Source organism: Calliphora vicina, chromosome 1 (genome assembly GCF_958450345.1).
Source record: "Calliphora vicina chromosome 1, idCalVici1.1, whole genome shotgun sequence".
Classification (NCBI taxonomy): Eukaryota; Metazoa; Arthropoda; class Insecta; order Diptera; family Calliphoridae; genus Calliphora; species Calliphora vicina.
Genome location: NC_088780.1, coordinates 6,231,763 through 6,251,356, shown reverse-complemented (window position 1 = coordinate 6,251,356; position 19,594 = coordinate 6,231,763). Strand labels below are relative to the sequence as shown.

Genomic DNA, 19,594 nt, shown 5'->3' with positions numbered 1-19,594 from the left:
AAAAATTTTAGAAAAACACATAGTTACAATGAAATATCAATTCCACTTTGAAAACTGAAAGTGGTTTCATCCCGAAAGAAGTTTTCGTTTTACTTTTTTTGAAGAAGCGAAATACGGAATTAATTTCACTTTCGATCGGAATGAAATTCTGTGACATGCTTTTCGTGCCAGGTAATTATGGCGGCATCAACAAATGTAGAAATAGTTAATCTATCGCACGTAGGCAAATCCTATCACAAGATTAACAACTTTTTTCTCATCACAGATTTTTCAATTCATCTATTAAACAAATAAAAGCCAAAAAAATGTTGCTTCTTAAATTCAACTTTTTTTTATTAATTCAATGTAATCAATAGTTATGTTTATTTAAATTTTATTTGCTTAAATACAATTACGCTCAAATATTTTGGTTTTCTGTCATACTCCTAAATAACGAACAACTTAATATATAGTTGTAAATATTTAACACATATGTATACATGATGATCAGATGAGAATTTTCTATTAAAGAAAAAAATAATAAAGAAAAATAGTTCTTGTGTGCAAAACATGATCGTCAAATAAAAATGAAATAATTTCCATTCCTAAACAGCTAAAATTGTAAATTCTTCTAATTTAAATTATTTATGAAGTGTTTTCTATTGCACGTTTTTAAAAAAATAAAGTAAATCAAAAAAACGAAAGTTTTAACTTAAAAAAAGAAAACAAAAAATGTTTAAAATTTATTAAATCGGATTTAAACGCTTACGTTTAAAATGCCAACCTAACAATAAATAATATAATCAAATGGCCGTTGTATTAGGTTTCGAAGCAATCTTCTCTGTGGTAGCAGCAATAGGTGTTTGTTCTGTTTCTGAGCCAGCATCCAGCTTCTTTTGGCCTTCCTCTAATTGTTTGGCTTCCTCAGATTCAGAAATTTGCTCTGGCACAGCCTCTTCAATGAATTTGTAGGTAATGGGAGCTGGTTGTTTAGCTGGCAGCCAATCGGGTATGATTTTATCGTGCAAACGCCATCTACCATATTCATTGGAAATATGTTTCTCGAAAACCACATATTCCAAGACATCTTTGGCTAAAATTTCACTGCCATGCATGAGACGACCAAAACGGTCATAGATGGCCAACATTTGTTGGGTGTGGAAACGCACAGTAACTTGGGCAAAAAGATTTTCTTTGGAAATGACATCTGTAACACGAGCATGTACCACACGGGGTGGTTCTAAGGATTTTATGAAACTCCAGTGTATAGTTTTATCCTTGACATTATGCATCATTTCCGGGTAGGCACGTTCACTAACAAATTCACGCAATTGATGCTTATTCTTTTGGGCCATAAAGTTGTGGGCCTCAATATAAACATCTTGGGCTATGCTGGGGAAACTATCAGTATCAAACTCTTCTTCATAAGAACGTATTTTACGTACTGCCAACATAGACTTGGATTTCTTTTCCAAGAATTCAAATTTTTGCTTTGCTCCGGCAGCAGAAATGAACGATTTTTTACCATCTCCCTCTGGAGGAACGTAAGGCTCAAATATACCTCCAGTACAACTGATATGGAAAGGTCTTTCTAACCAGGGTCTTGGAGGAAAGAAACCACGTTCTTTCATTCTCTTCTTTAGTTCGTCCGGGGGTAATTCTTCGGCTTTCTCATGGAAATTGGGCAAATCCATTTTCACAAATTTCAATTTGCGCATATGTTTAAATTTGGGAGCCCAATGTTTAGTTTGGCGATGGCGTACTTGTTGGGTTTGTACCAAAGCCTGTACACCCGGGGTCAACATGCCCGGCTGCAGACACTAATTGGAAGATACACATGTCGTTAAGTAATTGGCCAATAATATTCGCTAAAATTATAAATACCTGCATGAATTTTATGCAGTTTCTGCTTGAGGATAACATTTCCATATTTACGTAAGTTTCTAAGTGATAATTTCAAGAAAAATTTAGTAAATTTCGTTGCCTAAAAAACACTTTACACAACCAATCCTACCAACGCTTCTTCTTACTGTCGAAAAAGTGGTATTCACTATTAAATGATAGCATTCGAGTGCAAGTTGTGGATTGTGTTTAAATTTAAGTAATGCCAACTCTCTATCCATTTTAAATTTATGTCGTAATATGTTTATGCTTCTTTACCCACATTTTTCATTTCATATATTCTGGATCGTTATAGGTAGCGGAGTCGATATAGCCCTAAATAACTTAACTACATCATTTATAAATCAATAAATCCGCTACAAACTTAGGATCGAAAAAATCGACAAATGTCTCAAATATGAACGATTTGATTTTTCGATTACATTGATTTTTAACCAAAACTTGTTCCCACAATTTGTTTTTGCACCAAACATATCCTCCTGCCTGCTAGATTTTGCTATATTTTTTTTGTGAACGCAAATTTCCATTTGAAAAAAACCTAGTTAATAATTTTTTGAAAACGAACACACTCATTATTTATTTAAATATGTAAATCAAACCAACCTTTTTAAAATTAGTTAAATTATAAATAATAATGTTAGAATGGTCATTTTTTAACTTAAAAAATAGTAAAAGAGAAACATATTTTCTCTCGAAATGTCTGCTAGATTTTGCTAAATTTTTTTGTGAACGAAAACGGAAATTTGAAAAAAAAACTAGTTAATGATTTTTTAACACCAACGTTTTTAAAATTAGTTAAATTATAAATAATAATGCTAGAATGGTCACTCTAATCACTCTCTTTGTTTTCTCGCTATGACATAGTTGGCATTGCTGGTGGCAACACTAACATTTGTGGAAACAGATGTGTGCATTTTTTTATATTTTAGTTCGCTTGCCAACTATCTGAAAATTTTTTGGTAAATTCAATTTTTTTTAGCTGTTGATAACTTAAAAACGTAAACAAATCGAAATAGAATTCAAACATGGATCCAGTATTCAATACCAGATGGTTAATATGTAGAATATGTTTAAAAAGTGAAAATAAGAAATTGTACAATATATTTGGTCCCATAATTGAAGAGGAAATCACAGATTTAGGCACAACACTGCAAGACAAAATAGAATTATGTGGAGCAATAAAGGTAAACAAAAAACCATTCGAACAAATATAAGTTAATTAATTTATGTACCTTTTTACATCTACAGCTTACTCAACAAAACAATTTACCCAGTAGAATCTGTAATCGATGTGTGTTACTGTTGCGAGCTGCCTATAAATTTCACGATTTGTGCCAACAGTCTCAAAATCAACTAAAACAATTTATCATATCGATACCACAGAAGGAGGAGTCTGAAGATACGCTTGATATAAATTTTGATTCCGATGCTGAAGATCAAAAAACTGAAGTTCAAGAAGAAGAGGAAAATATCTTAATAGATGATGCAGATTATATTGTAGAGGAGAGCATAGTAGAATATGACATAAACGAGGAAACCTCATTAAATGCACCGGCTAAAAATGAAGATTATACAGCTAGCATTGAAGATGATGAGGGCGAAATTCGTGATTTTAGTGATGATGAAAGTTCGCAATATGTTTTGGAAGAAGTCGATGCCAAACAGTTCGTAACCGAAGACAGTGAAGATATAATTGCAACCTATAAGTATGAAGAAGACTTAAATAATGATGATATAATTATTGAAGAGCTGGCTAAAAATCCAGAAAAAGAATTAAGTGTTAAACGCCCCACTGAAAGAAAACCGCCTGTGAAGAGAAAACGAAAACAGAGTCAGGATGATGGTTTCAATGGTGTTTATAGTTGTACGTTTTGCGAGAATACATACATGGAGAAAATTAAATATACTAATCATATGAAGATACATATTAAGGATAAGCCACATGAATGCGAGTAGGTTATTTAAATGATGTCAAATTTAAGATCTTTAACAATTTTTATATTTTAATAGAATCTGTAAAAAGCGTTTTTCTACCACGCCACAACTGTCGCGCCACATGAACTCCCATACAGGCAATCGGCCCTACAAATGCCAATATTGTGAGGCACGTTTTGGAGATCCCTCAACTAAAATCAAACACGAAAGGTTTACAAAATACTTTACTTTAAAAATTAAAATATTTATTTAAAAAAAAAAACCTTTTACAGAATACATACGAATGAACGGCCTTATAAATGCAACATGTGCGATAAAGCTTTTGCCTATTCCAATGTTCTGAAAGTACACATGATGACACATACTGGCGAAAGACCTCATACGTAAGTATTTTTAATTATACCTAGTTAAAAACATTTTTTAGTAAAAGAACATTGTTTTTAGCTGCGACTATTGTGGTAAGAGCTTTTCACAGCTTCATCATAAAAATGCCCATGAAAAGCGTCATACTAGTGTTAATATGGTACTTGTAAATAACTCACCTGTTATTGAATATATGAAGGAGGAGGACGACGATGTTTTAAAGGAATATAAAATTGAAGAAATTATCTAAAAATGCAATTCAAAAGGAAGAAAGTAAAGTTATTGTTTGCTGTAATAATGTAATACATTTTAAATAAACTTAAAAATATTCTAAATTTAATTCTAGGATGTTTTATTTTAAAAAAGCACTAACATAGTATAAATTCTTAATTTAATTTTCAAAATCAAATATATTCTCATAGCAATTCCATCATACCATTCACAACGAATTAATTCGTTGTATTAATTCCTTAGTACTCAAAACTTATTGAATTCATTATTTATAGATATAATTTCTTATTGAATCATTGAATATTGAATAGCTTAATTAAATATGTTGAATTATTGAATTTTTATTCAATTTACAAATAGGCTTTTGACGAATTTTTAAGTGATTAAAAACTAATTTAATGAAAATAAAGATTTAAATTCAATATGATTTAAAAAAAAATTAATCATTCAAAGGTTGAATGAATTTTTTAATTCAACGATAAATGAAATCTTTTTAAATAATAGACTGAATGAAGCTAAAGAATTTGATTTTAGGAATGAATGGCTTACTTTTTTAATTGAATTTTAATAGGAAAACTGTGAAAAGGGGAAAAAATAGCGCGGATTTTTTATTCATAATTGGGCTGATTATGTTTGTTCAATTTGTTTCATAAATTTTATATTTGAATCGGGAACAATTTGTTATATTTTACCTCAGGCGGCAATGAAAGGCAGAGAAATAGATTTTCTTTTTATGGAAATAAACCTATGAATGATAATTTTTTAAGAAATGTTCTAGCTTGCAGTTTTTTTATCAAAAAAATCGAGAAAAAGAAGACAATAAAACTCAAATTAGAGTACAAAAAGGTGGGAACATCGTTATTTTATACCTAATCTTGTTTTAAAAAAGTTTTCTATTAATTTATTTTCTGCTTTTTAGAGTACATATCTGGAATTTTTCGATTTTTAATAAATTTTATCACCGTGATGGAAAAATAAGACCAATCTCAAAATAGTGGGAATATCGTTATTTTAAAAATCAGCCTTATCATGTAAGGCGTAGTCGTTTTACGACAACGACAGTTTCGTACTAGATTAATGAAACATGTTGAATAATTTCTTTAATCTAGTACGAAACTGTCGTTGTCGTAAAACGACTACGCCTTACATGATAAGGCTGAATATTTTTTATTCATTGTAAAACCTTGATAATTCGGATAATTGATTGCAGACCCTAATCAGGTTTATCAAACCTTTTAAAAAACATATCTAATGATATATTATATTTATGAATCATTTAAATAACGTTAGAATACATCGTTATCGTCAGTTTCGTCCAAGGACGCCAATTGGTCAAAATACCACAATTTCGGATTATAAATGTTATTTTTTGATGACCCTGACTTCAAACTGTTCTTCACTTTCTGGATGTACCTCTTTCGTTTTTTCAATGAGCATGTTAAGCCCTTTTTCCCAGGACTCGGCAGGATGATCCTTCTTAATCTGCCACAAAGCTGGATGTAACTGGTATATTTCCAGAAACTGGCTCCAGAACAAATTATTATTACTACGTTTGCCATATTTTTTTTTTCAAAACTTTACAAAATTGTATTTTATTATTAAAAAAAAAGTTGTTTGTGAATCACAACACTTTTTATAAATTAAAAATTGTTTAGGTTTTTCTGATGTCAGCCGCAACGGAGTGTTGCCACTTGCAGCAAGTGGCAACATAAATATACTACTACTATTTACAGCTCTTAGCTGTCACAATCACATTTGACACTTTGCTTTATGAAAGCAACAACACAAAACAAGCGCGAGCGTCATATTTTACAGTGAAATTTTGTTAAAAAATTTAAGATAAATAGAAAAGATTCTACCAAATATTTATAAAATTAACAATAATTTTCGATATAATAATATAGTGTTCTATTTACATTATTAAAATTCATAAAAATACCAATAAAATGAAGTCTGGTCTGAATGAAAAATGGCTGGTGTGTAGAATTTGCTTGAAGCAGCCCAAAGAAGAAATGCAAACAATATTTGACAAAAATGCTGAAAAAGATTTGACGCGTATGATATTGGAATGTGGTGGAGTGCCTGTAAGTATTAAATCGATTTAAAATGTAATAAATACTTACAAATAATTCGCTTCTCTATGTTTAAGATAAAACAATTTGATCATTATCCCGATAAAATATGCAGCAGATGTCATAAATATTTACAAGTGGCCCACAAATTTCGTTTAACCTGTCAAAGGTCTCACAATCATTTAAGTAAATTTATAGCCCCTGTAGAAGTTGAAAAGACGACGGCTGAGAATGAATTTGAGGAAGAAACTGATTCAATTGGAAATACCTTGTCAATAACGGAAGATGGTTATGTCGTTGAAGAATCTAACGAAGGTTTAATGGTCAAACTGGAGCAGGAAAATCTTGGGATGGTAAAAGAAGAATATACGGTTCATATACAGGAGGAAGATGATGATTTTGTTGAGATCTATGAACCCATGACGGAGGAAGAGGAAAAAGAAGTTTTCCAACTTGCCGATGATACCTTTGATAATGACGTAGGGAAACAGGAGATTTTTGTTTTTGTTATTATTTAAATTTATTTTTGTCTTGTAGAGCCTACCCGATAGCCAGGATAATGTGGAATATCTTGAATTAGAAGAAGATTTGGAATTGCCTTCATCAGACGACGAGGAATTTATTAATAATGAAAATTCTAAGCAAAAATCTAAAGTCGCAGCAAAACGTTCTGCAGTCCAAGCCTCTACCAGCCGTAAAGCAGCTGCTCCTGCAGCAAAACGTGCAAAACGAGCACCCAAAGAAAAGAAACCCAAGGAAACATCTTACATATGTGATTTCTGTGGTAATAAATATCCCTCACAGGGTAGACTTACAGAACACATTAAGTTACATAAAGGAATTAAACCACATGAATGCGAGTAAGTTGCTAACAATATTTTAATTCAATTTTGATTGAGAAATTTGGAAGGAATTTTGAGTTATACTTTTGTTTTCTTATAGAATTTGTGGGCATTGCTTTGCACAAGGCCAGCAATTGGCACGTCATATGAACACCCATACAGGTAATAGACCCTATAAATGCAGTTATTGTCCAGCTGCATTTGCTGATTTATCAACCAGAAACAAGCATCATCGGTAAGTAGAAGAATGAGGTCAAAATCGATTTAATTGCACACAATGTATAAATATTTTTATTTTTTTAGTATCCATACCAATGAACGCCCTTATGTCTGCGATGTTTGTGGCAAGAGCTTTACTTACACAAATACTTTGAAATTCCACAAAATGATCCATACCGGTGAAAAGCCTTTTGTGTAAGTTTAAACAAATTATATATTTTTTAATTGAACCCCTTTGAATTTGATTTACGTGTAATTTTTTGCAGCTGCGATATTTGTGGCAAAGGTTTTCCACAGAACTACAAGTTGCGGAACCATAAATTGATACATGAGAGAAAAGGCATCAAACTGGAAGTAGTCGAGGTAGCCAAAATGGAGGCCAATCAAGAGCATGAAGCCGTCTATCACCATGATGTCCATGTAGAAGCAGCAGCCCAACAACTGCTGGAAATCTAAGCGTATAGTAATGAACTACAACAACTATACTATATTTTTAATTGATTAAAACTCTACTTACTGCAGTTAATACACATTCATTTATATATTTTTTCTTTTTTTTAGTTTAGCTTTAACTTTATACAAAAATATAGTTTAATATTAAAATTATGTATTTGGACATTTACTTTATTTAAGTTGTAAAATAAACAATCTCAATGAGTAAATATTCTGAAATTAAATTCCCCAATTGCACCATTATTTATTGTTTTAATAACTTTGCATGATAGTCAATGTGTTCGCCCACAAAAGAGGCAATATAGTAATAGCTGTGATCGTAACCTTCACGCAATTTGTAAATGGTTTGCAAATGATCATTGTTGGCAGTGGCGCCAAGCAAATTGTCGGGAAGCAATTGCTTTTGCTTGAGGAAATCATCTTCGCTACCCTGGTCCACAAATAACTCCAAAGGGGCGCCGGCATAGTTCTTGGCTAAATGAGTAGCATCCCATTGTTTCCAGGCTTCTTGGTCATCACCCAAATATCCTTTAAAAGCTTTTTGTCCCCAAGGACACTCCATGGGATTGGAAATAGGTGCAAAGGCCGAAACCGATTGATACTGGCCGGGATTCTTTAGAGCACAAACCAAAGCACCATGGCCACCCATGCTATGGCCAAAAATGCCCTTCTTATTGGGTAGCACAGCAAAGGTTTTATTGATCAATTCCACCAATTCATGAGTGACATAGGAAAACATTTGATAATTCTTTGACCAAGGTTCCTGGGTCGCATTGATGTAGAAGCCAGCTCCAGTACCAAAATCATAGGCATCATTTTCACCCTCAATATTAAGGCCACGAGGAGATGTATCCGGGTTCACCACTACTAAGCCATGTTTGGCGGCATATTGTTGAACACCCGATTTGTGTATAAAGTTGTCTTGGGTACAAGTTAAGCCACTCAAAAAGTACAACACCGGACATTCGGTTTTATCTTCCAACATGCTGGGCGGCACATAAACACCGAATTTCATTTCACATCCCAAGGTGGTGGAGTCATGACTGTAGACACGTTGCTCACCTTCGAAACATTTGTTGGTCGACAAAAGCTTTAGAGACATGTTAACAATTTTCTTAATAATGTTGAAAAAATATTAAATTATAATGAAACTATTCGAGTTTTTTGCGAAAGTCTTATCTGATGACAAAACTTTGACCGGCTCCACTCAAGAGGTATTCATTTTAAGGTGGTGTCGGTAGCACATTTGATTATTTTTTCTTCACTTATTTAGAGGCTAGAACTTTCGAATTTACTAGTGTTTGTTGTTGCGAATACTATAACAAACGTCATAGCAACAAAAACAACAGGCAGAAATTGACTGTTCTAGCCATCATAAACAAAAACAATTTGCATGTGGTTTTGTTAAATGTTGTACTTTTAGTAAAATGGCTTATTTTTGTGTAAAATCATTAAAATTGGACTAAAAAAAATCTTCAATATCGTCCAAAGCATGATACAACAATATAAGGTACACTCAGTAGAAAATAAATTCTCAATTATACAATTCTTGTAACGTCAAACAAAAGAAAATATATAGTCCTAAATATTGAAAACTCTCCCTATAAGAAATTCGGACCGACAATGGGTCAATTATAAATTTAAAAAAAGTTCTGTAGTACAGGATTATAGAAATCCTTCCAGTAACTGTATAAATGATTTCAGTTTTCGTTAATTATCTTCGATAAATATTCGTTCCGCATTGGAGGATGAATCTTACAAACATTTTTCATTTTGATTCATTAAATTTTTACAAATCATGTTATTTAAGCTCTTTAAATTCTGATTCTATTTATTATATACCATAGATGACAACTAAGAGCCAAAAACCGAAATCTGTTTTCAAAAACCCAATTCTTGTACTTTTCACACATATGTTTGAAAAGAAAGTTATTTTGTAAAATTTTTTTACTGAGATTTTTTTGTACTTTCTTTCTATGAATTTATTCTATAATTAATTATTTGTAATCGTCGCATGTTGAAAATAAATACTAATTTTAATTTGAAAATAATTTTGTACGGAAAAAACATTTATTTGCTAATATTTTGCAAAATGATTATTCAAACAATTTTTGAAAAAATTATATTTAACATAAGCATTTAAATTTGCGTTATTTCTATTAAAATAGTGTTTTTTAATTTACAAAACCAAATTTAAAAAAGTAATAATGCTTTAAGATAAATTAATTAGAAAAATCATGTAATAAATAAAAATAGTCTATAAATAAATTATAAAAACAAATTTCATGTTCTCTACCTCTTAAATACAAAGTTGGTAATAAAAAGTTTCGTTATTCTGAAAACTTCATTTATTATAAAGGCGAATATAGTATTCAAGGCGAATCTAGAATCTATTAGATTCGCCCAAGGTGCATTTAATAAGGTGCCATCGGCAGCACAACTGATTATAGAAATAGCACGCACAAATGTCAAACTACATATATAAAAAATATTCGCCCGTACGTCCGTATGTCAAACTCTATATATAAAAAATAAGTGAATTCGCTTGTATTTATTTCAATTCGCCACTGCTGTCACCTTGTTAAATACGCCTTGGATTCGCCTTTATAGTATTGATACAATTACGTGTGGAGACTGTCCCTAACACAGTATTGCCAAATATAAATTGTAAATAATGTAAAAATTAAGTCTGGCAACTTTTATAAAAAAATAAGTCAGAAAAATTGTAAACAATAGCAATATTTTGGAAAACGTTTAGGTAAAATGTCTCAAGGAGCTGCCGGAACCGAAGCAAGCTTTGGCTTTAAAAAAAGAAACCTAAAGAAACCTGCCTTTAGAAGAAAACAAGAATCCAGTGAGGAATCTGGTAAGTATCAAATCCTTCCTTAATTTGGACAAAAATTCAACTCAGAAATAACTTTTAGATGACAATAAAAGTGACCAAGAACAAACCACCAGTAGCACTGCTGTAATAAGAGCCGAACAAAAACGTAAGCGTACAAATCCCAACTTTCAAAGCACTAAACACTTGATGGCCAAAAGAGAACGTCAAAAGAAGGACAACTCGACAAGCGATGAAAGTGATGAGGAACGCAAAGTAACCGTATCGTACAAATCCAATCGTACCGCTCAACCTAATGGTCCCCAAGATCAGGGAGCTGCTTCCATCAATGAAGTTGACACTGAACTAGATCGTGATGCTCAGGCTATACACGAAAAGGCCCTTAAAATCAATGAAGACCTGGAAGGCAAAGCAGATGATAAAATTTATCGTGGTATTAACAATTACGCTCAATACTATAAGAAACAAGATACTGCTGCGGGGAATGCAAGTTCTGGCATGGTACGCAGGGGACCCATTAGGGCACCAGCCCATTTACGTGCTACAGTGAGGTGGGATTATCAGCCAGATATTTGTAAAGATTACAAGGAGACTGGTTATTGTGGTTTCGGTGATAGTTGTAAGTTTTTGCACGATCGTAGTGATTATAAGGCCGGCTGGCAATTAGAAATGGACTATGCCGCACAACAAAAAGGTGATTGTGAGTCGGACGAAGATGATAGCAAATATGAGATACATTCCGATGAAGAATCATTGCCATTTAAATGTTTCATATGCCGTCAAAGTTTTGTCAATCCTGTGATTACAAAGTATGTTAATTCAAATTACCAAAATTAAATTTGTTATAAAATACCATAAATCTAATGAATGTTTTTCTTTTTTAGATGCAAGCACTATTTTTGTGAAAAATGTGCTTTGGAAAATTATAAAAAATCCCAACGTTGTTTTATCTGCTCACAACAAACAAATGGCATATTCAATCCCGCCAAGGATTTAATTGCTAGGCTTAAAAATCATCCCGATGCAGATGATCCGGGTCATAGTGACAGTGATGTGGCCGATAGTGACTAAATTACATATATAAAGACATATTTGGCCAAAGCCTAACATAAGATTTGTTGAATTGTGTTATGCTCGCTAAGAAGAATAAATTTGACTTATTAAATACTAAAAATTTTTTAAATAAAAACATAAAAATACAAATGTATAATTTTTACTCTTGATTTGGTTTACATTTTCAATCATTGCTCCTTTTAGAATGTAATAAGAGAAAACGATATAAAATATGTCCATATATGCATTGATTATAGTGCTTTTTATTAGAAGAATGTGTATTTTATACACCGCATTAGTGATCGAATGAGCTATCGAAATGATTATGATATCGAAATTATAATAAAATGTACTAAATTTCTTGTTCGATATCGAATGCAATAATCTCAAATTAGAAAAATACGATCAGTTTTACTCGATATCGAATGCGGCAATTCACCCCAGCATCAAAAGCAAAGTACAAATCGGTATCTAGAAACAACTCGCATTCGAATCTTCAATCATCACAAGAGTTACCGTTAACCGATTAATAAACTATTACTGCTTCCAAGGTCGGAAGCACTTTTACTAAGAAATAATTTAACTATTTAAGTGTCCCGTGGAACATAGCCATCGGTAAAACCTGCAGAGACGGGCGAGTCCTAATGGGACTCTGCCGTCGCTATCCTTTAGCAGAGGTAATGCGAAAAAGCCACAATCTGCATATATGCCTAACAAAGTACACGAGCTGTTAATGGAATAAAGCTAAAAAATTGTACTGCCAAAGCGAGGAACATAAACTGTAATATTAGCGCGTTAATTTATTTTTGCTGATCCAAAATTGTACATTAAAACAGTATCTTGCTCTCTTGTTAGAAGTTTGTAAAAGTAAACGAATGGAATCCCACGAAATCCAGTAATAAATTGTACAAATGAGAAAGTACGCGAAAATACTTGCCCAGCGGTTGCAACAATTTTGGGGTCACCAATTGTATCTTGAATGAGACCAAGGTGATATCAAAGTAGACCATCAGCAGGGAAACCCACAAAAGGGGTTGAATACTTAAAAATATTGAAATTCTTTATAGTTTTCGGAAGCATCCCAGCAACAAATTTGGAAATACTTAAAATTGAATGTGAGCTTCACGACTTCTTGAGCAATTGTAAATTATAATTCCTTAATTCGTGAATTATGAAGCACTTAAACTATACATATGTCCTGGAAATTTCAATTTAAAATTGTATGAGATTAAAGTCTTTTTAGATTTAGATTAGAAAAAGATATGAAATTAAGTAATATATCATCAATGGGTAAATGAAATACAAATAAAAAAAAAACATTTTTTGAGAAATCTTGCTACTTTGACCCTAAGCGCGAATCTTCTGAACTAAAATGTTTCTATAAAATATTATTCGATTTTGCTCAAAATTTCTTCATTTGGTTTTTACATGATGGAGAACAATTTTACCCCTTGGGATATTCAAAAATCCTGCTATTTAATTTTCTTAAAGAAGATTAAAATATTCTTTTTTTTATAGTAAATAAAACAAACAATGATTTCCTATACAACATTTTAGTCTTCTTTAAGACGGACATGATTTTCCATAGAAAATTTTAGTCTTCTAAAGAAGGCCATGAAAAGACCATAAAAATTAAAGTCTTCTTTGAAGTTAATGATTTTCTATAAGAAGTTTTAGTGTTCTTAATGAATACAATGATAGGAAGTTTTAGTATTTGTTAAGAACACAATGATCGTTTAAACGATTCCCCAGTATTTATGAATGCAAAATATGTACATTAGAGTTAATTTAAAAAATTTGATTTGCGGGTAATAAAAATAATGGCGTTCTTTTTTTTTAGAAAATTTTCACTCCTTGTAGTGGTTCAACGCACCTAAAGACGCGGATTTTGAGCACATTTTTCTGTAGATCAAAAATGGTTGAATATATTGCAAATCTTATTTCACCAATGGATTCTGCATCAAAAATTAATAGAATTGAAGTTTTTTGAATCCTTAAAAATAGTTCCACTAACCCACAACAGGAGCCGCAAATATCATAAAAAAATTAAAAAAAGGATTTTTGATTTTTTAAACACGTATGATGAAAATACTTTAAGCTTATCAAAACGGTACCAATATTTCCTTGGTACTTTTTTTAAACTTTTTTTACTAAATTTTATTTTCTTGTTAAATAAATAACTTTGAAGTCTCGTAACTTTTTAATGGTTAATGATAGAAATATTGGTGCCGTTTTCTAAGCTTAAAATGCCTCTTCATCGAGCATGTTTAAAAAAACTAAAATTTATTTTTTTTTTTTATGAGATTTGCGCCCCCTGTTGTGGGTTTGTGGAACTATTTATAAGGATTCAAAAAACATCAGTTGTATTAATTTTTGATGCAGAACCCATTGGTGAAATCAGATTTGCAATATATTCAACCATTTTTGCTCTACAGAAAAATGTGCTCAAAATCCGCCATTATTTTTATTTAAGCAAAAGCCTTCAGAAAAGTGGTGATACCCGAAAAACAAATGAAGTGACCTGGTCACAAAAGAACTCTAATTACATATTAATACAAATTAATATCGTGGATATTAAAACTAAAAAATATTCAAAAATTTTATTCCAACAAATGGTACTACCACATCCATTTAATATAATAAATGTTATAAATGAAACTGTGACTTACCTTTCAATTTCAAATGTCATTTGCAATTGTCGTCATTTCTTCCGCAAAGTGGTTGTAGTTGGTGTGAAAACAATTCTTTATTTTTTTTTATTTCTTCTTAAAGTGCTGCTAAGAATTTGTATTTGAATGAGTCTATTGAGATGGGTCTTCCTCCTCCTCCTCCATTAACATTATCTAATATTAACAACAAGTACTAGTAGCAACAACATTTTACAATTCATTCATTCAAGATAATAAACATGAAATGTATTCTTATTCCACTCCTGTTGAACATAAGAAACGGAAATGCACACAACACACCGACATTAACATAAAACAGAGAGAGATACACAAACAGACAGAAATATGAATGTATGCAGCAACAACAACCAACCATTCATTTACTGCAAACATGACATTTAATAACAAAACAATAACAATATACGGAAACTATAGTTTATAAACACAAATATACAAACATATATACATACCTACAAATATATGCATATATGTATATATATATGTATGTATGTAGTGTGCACTTTGTATGTAATGCCGACATTTATTGTTGTGTATTTCACAGTGGAGAGAGATATTTCTACATGTTTGTTTATAACGGCATCTCTATTGTTTTGATATGAATGCGAGTGTGTTGCTACAAAACGAATGAAAGGGAAAAGGAAAACTAACTGTTAACAGGACTGTGATAAAAATTATACAAAAACAAACAATGCTACATACATACATACATACATACTACATATTTACATACAACTAGTATTAATAAAATCAAATAAAAGAACAAATGCTGATATAACGCAAATTGGAAATAAAAATAGAGTTCGTTTTGAGGTTAGTTGTTTTTTTTTTTTATTTATTTAGTCTTCTTTGAGATAATTATTTTCTGTAGAAATTTAGTCTTTAATATGAAAAAATATTTAAAAAAATATATGTATGTATATTAAATAGATATATCCAGATTCAATATATTTGGTGGCAAACTAGTATTTCCTGTGAATTGTTTTTTACATTTTAGCTTTGTTCAATGAGATTGATTTGTTTGCTGTTCACGAACTGAGTGTGAGGGGTCTGAAGTAGTGAAATTTTTTTCATTAACAATGATTAAATCTATATCTACCCCGATATTTTCTTCACAATCTGGAAATATTTAAGAATCTGCTAACGGTGGTTGAAAATCTGGGTCAAACAATACCGTCATCATCGTCCATATCATATTGACATATAATGTTATAAATTTCATCTTCCCGTAGTGATCGCGACGCCATTCTAGGATAAAATGGGACAACTTGCAATCAACATTCAGATGTATTATTCATAGTATTATACAAATTTAAATTGCCGTCGTTACTTAATGTAACAGATATGTTAAAATCAAACAAATTGATTTTTGTCCTACACAAAATTTAAAACAATTATTGGGTGTATGACTTCAAAATACGGGATTTACAATAGATGGCGTATCTTTCGAACGCGATTTTTGTTTTTAATAACATTTTGAAGGGTACCTAGATATCTGTAATTTTTGTTTTGCTTTGAAAATGTCGAATTTTGTACAAACGAATCGTCATATGCGGGAAGTTCAGATTCCCTTTGGACATTTTAGTTTTTATTCTTATAAATTTCGAATCAAGAACATTAACTTGGGCTTTTACTTCAAATATTCATATATTATGAGGATGATGTCAGATTTTTTAAAGGACTCTAAAGGGCAAGTGTTTACCGAATCTGATAAAAATCCAAAGACCCATGTTCAATTTGTTTGTGATGTTTTATGGAACTCATGATATATAGAAATATTAGTGAATTTCTGTAAAATTTTTTAGGTATATGATGTCTTTACTATTTTTTTAAATATTTTTCATTTAAAATGCTTCCTCCTTGCTTTTTCATGTAACGACAATTTTCAAATTTATATTTTAACACTTTCATTTGTGTTAACAATTTCCGTTTAACATTTTCCAATCAGAACACAAACAATCACCAGGTTTAAATACCTTGTGTCCTCTGCTGCTGCTGCTGATATATTTTTTTCTTGAACCTTAAAAAGAGAACAAAATTTAACCAAACGTTGCTGGTCTGCTCTTCAAGTGATGTACGAGGTTTCGGTTAGTTTAAATGTTAGTTTTTTTTTGCTGGTATTTGTTGTTGTAAATACATATTTCGTTGGCTTCTGGCCAACAACAGAAAATATTGTTTTCAATGTAGAATAGAAACTTAAATAACTATTAAAATGTTGTCGAAGTCGTTTTTTTTTTGTTGCTGCACTAACATGGGCCATATTGTTTTATTATCAAAATGTTTTTTTCTATTGCATTTCTAGTTTCTTTTTCTATTCATATTCTGGGTGTTGACAATTTTGTTATTTTTCTGTCACAATATTTGCATGCAGAAAAATAAACAACCAAAAAACATAAGAAAATAAACATTGTTCTGCAGCATAAAGCAAAACAGTTGAAAAAAAAACAGTTGGAAATTTCCCTGTCTTGACCCGTTTTGTTTAAAAATGTTTGTAACAAGTTAAGTGAAAAACACTTGAAAATTTAACGAGTATGTTTTATGGCATGGCTGTGTTGGTTTTTATGATTATGTTTTTTTGGTTTTAATTACAATTAAGTTTTATATAAAACTTCATATAATTGGAAATAATTCAAGTGGTTTCTTGCAGCAAAACAATTAATTTGTGGGACAGACAGACGATTAATTATGGAATACAATTTCATCAATCATTTTTGACATCCAGACACTATTGAGACTGCAAAAGAAAATCAAAAGGGTTGTTGTTTTTATTCAATAAGTATTAATAATAAGGAATTGATGATGAATTGTGTGAAAGTATAGTCTTACACTGCGTATACGTAACGCCTAAATGTATGTGATTAATAAATAACAAGTATTCGTGTCGTTGGTTCTTCATATGATTCAGCGGAAGTTGTACGAAATCAATAAATTAAAGAAATTATATTGGAAGCTATAAATATTTGTACATTTAGCAGTTTAATTTTACTGAAATTTAGTTCCATTTTTATCTTCTTTAAATTATATTTTTTAATAAAACTTAAATAAATGTTCATGTTATTATTCTGTTCATAATATCTTAAACATTTTCCCTATATTTTCCAAATGTTTTTTAATTTATCTTACAAAAAAAGTGAGCTAATGTACATGAGCCATTCATTTCTTAAGGCGCAAGTGCTTGTGACGATAATAATAATTTTATGATGATGATGATTTTATTAAAACAGAAAATACTTATTTGAAAATACAAAAAAATAAACACAGAATATGAAAGTAAAGCTGCAAATGTTGTCTAATAATGATTGGCTGGCTGCAAATGACAGTTTTATTAATAAATTACAAATGTTTATTGAAACTATGTAGCTTCAAATCATGTTTTGATTAATTGATGTTTATTTGAGATAAGTTGTGATAAACAAATTTAATAAATCTGTGTAAATCCATTACAATCAAAGTTTATGACAAAACTAAGAAATTTTAAAACTCAATTTAATTAAAACACTAAATTTAAAACTTTTAAATTAAAAGTAACAAAATTGTTATACTTACTATGGCAGCATTAGACAAATTCAAAAACAATTATTAATTTAAATATTTAAACAGCTTTTAATAAAACTTGAATGAATTCCTTGAAAATGCATTTGTCTGTTACTTTACTCAACACACTTACATACTATTCAAAAGCAGTCACATATATATTCTGAAATACATACATACATATGAATTCTAACTGCTCCACTAACGGCTGTTTACTGTTACTTTAAATTTATTTATTCATGTTGTGCACTGAGAGTTTTCTTCTACTTTTCCATTTCATATGAATACGAGTTTTATTTAGTTGTTTCACTGTTTGTTATTTTATTTTATTTTTGTTTTTCTTTTTACTTTAAATTAAATGGAATTTGTATTTTATTACTGTGTTCTTGAGAAAAATAATGTTTTGGATTTTAATAAATGTTAATTAACTTTATCGGTTATACCTTAAAAATATAAGTCATCACAGATGATCATCCTTTTTCCATTTGGACTATTATTTACCGAGTTATAGCCACTTTTAAGTTTTACTTGATTTTCATATAAAAATCGATTTTTGGTTGAAAATAGAAGTGATCACAGATGATCGTCCTTTTTCCATTTGGACTATTATTTACGGACTTTTAAGTTTTACTTGATTTTCATGTAAAAATCGATTTTTATATGAAAATCAAGTAAAACTTAAAAGTGGCTATAAGTCGGTAAATAGTAGCCACTTTTAAGTTTTACTTGATTTTCATATAAAAATCGATTTTTGGTTGAAAATGAAGTGATCACAGATGCTCGTCCTTTTTCAATTTGGACTATTATTTACGGACCTATAAGTTTTACTTGATTTTCATATAAAAATCGATTTTTGGTTGAAAATAGAAGTGATCACAGATGATCATCCTTTTTCCATTTGGACCACTATTTACCGAGTTATAGCCACTTTTAAGTTTTACTTGATTTTCATATAAAAATGGATTTTTGGTTCAAAATAGAAGTGATCACAGATGATCGTCCTTTTTCCATTTGGACCACTATTTACCGAGTTATAGCTACTTTTAAGTTTTACTTGATTTTCATATAAAAATCGATTTTTGGTTGAAAATAGAAGTGATCACAGATGATCATCCTTTTTCCATTTGGACCACTATTTACCGAGTTATAGCCACTTTTAAGTTTTACTTGATTTTCATATAAAAATGGATTTTTGGTTCAAAATAGAAGTGATCACAGATGATCGTCCTTTTTCCATTTGGACCAATATTTACCGAGTTATTGCCACTTTTCAGTTTTACTTGATTTTCATATAAAAATCGATTTTTGGTTGAAAATAGAAGTGATCACAGATGGTCGTCCTTTTTCAATTTGGACTATTATTTACGGACTTATAGCTACTTTTAAGTTTTACTTGATTTTCATATAAAAATCGATTTTTGGTTGAAAATAGAAGTGATCACAGATGATCGTCCTTTTTCCATTTGGACCAATATTTACCGA

The 19,594-nt window shown here is 30.6% G+C and overlaps 4 protein-coding genes across 4 annotated transcripts; 2 read left to right on the top strand and 2 right to left on the bottom strand.

Moving 5' to 3' along the window:
* Positions 1-684: 684 nt before the first annotated feature.
* On the bottom strand, positions 685-2,000 carry mRpL45 (mitochondrial ribosomal protein L45). Its single transcript, XM_065515617.1, has 2 exons — positions 1,864-2,000; positions 685-1,799 (listed from the first exon to the last, which is right to left on the bottom strand). Exons 1-2 carry the CDS (start codon positions 1,906-1,908, stop codon positions 783-785), a joined length of 1,062 nt encoding a protein of 353 aa, XP_065371689.1. The 5' UTR covers positions 1,909-2,000; the 3' UTR covers positions 685-782.
* Positions 2,001-2,835: 835 nt separating this feature from the next.
* On the top strand, positions 2,836-8,220 carry LOC135949093 (zinc finger protein 271-like). Its single transcript, XM_065498554.1, has 11 exons — positions 2,836-3,065; positions 3,130-3,833; positions 3,892-4,026; positions 4,089-4,199; positions 4,261-4,423; positions 6,315-6,494; positions 6,560-6,961; positions 7,020-7,342; positions 7,425-7,559; positions 7,628-7,738; positions 7,810-8,220. The coding sequence occupies exons 1-11, from the start codon at positions 2,907-2,909 to the stop codon at positions 7,997-7,999; spliced, it is 2,613 nt and encodes an 870-aa protein (XP_065354626.1). The 5' UTR covers positions 2,836-2,906; the 3' UTR covers positions 8,000-8,220.
* Positions 8,061-9,208, bottom strand: LOC135949321 (S-formylglutathione hydrolase). Its single transcript, XM_065498845.1, has one exon. The coding sequence runs from the start codon at positions 9,096-9,098 to the stop codon at positions 8,241-8,243; it is 858 nt and encodes a 285-aa protein (XP_065354917.1). The 5' UTR covers positions 9,099-9,208; the 3' UTR covers positions 8,061-8,240.
* Positions 9,209-10,706: 1,498 nt separating this feature from the next.
* On the top strand, positions 10,707-12,041 carry mdlc (RING finger protein mdlc). The gene is made up of 3 exons (XM_065515616.1): positions 10,707-10,862; positions 10,921-11,647; positions 11,723-12,041. The coding sequence occupies exons 1-3, from the start codon at positions 10,760-10,762 to the stop codon at positions 11,907-11,909; spliced, it is 1,017 nt and encodes a 338-aa protein (XP_065371688.1). The 5' UTR covers positions 10,707-10,759; the 3' UTR covers positions 11,910-12,041.
* The last annotated feature ends 7,553 nt before the right edge of the window (positions 12,042-19,594 follow it).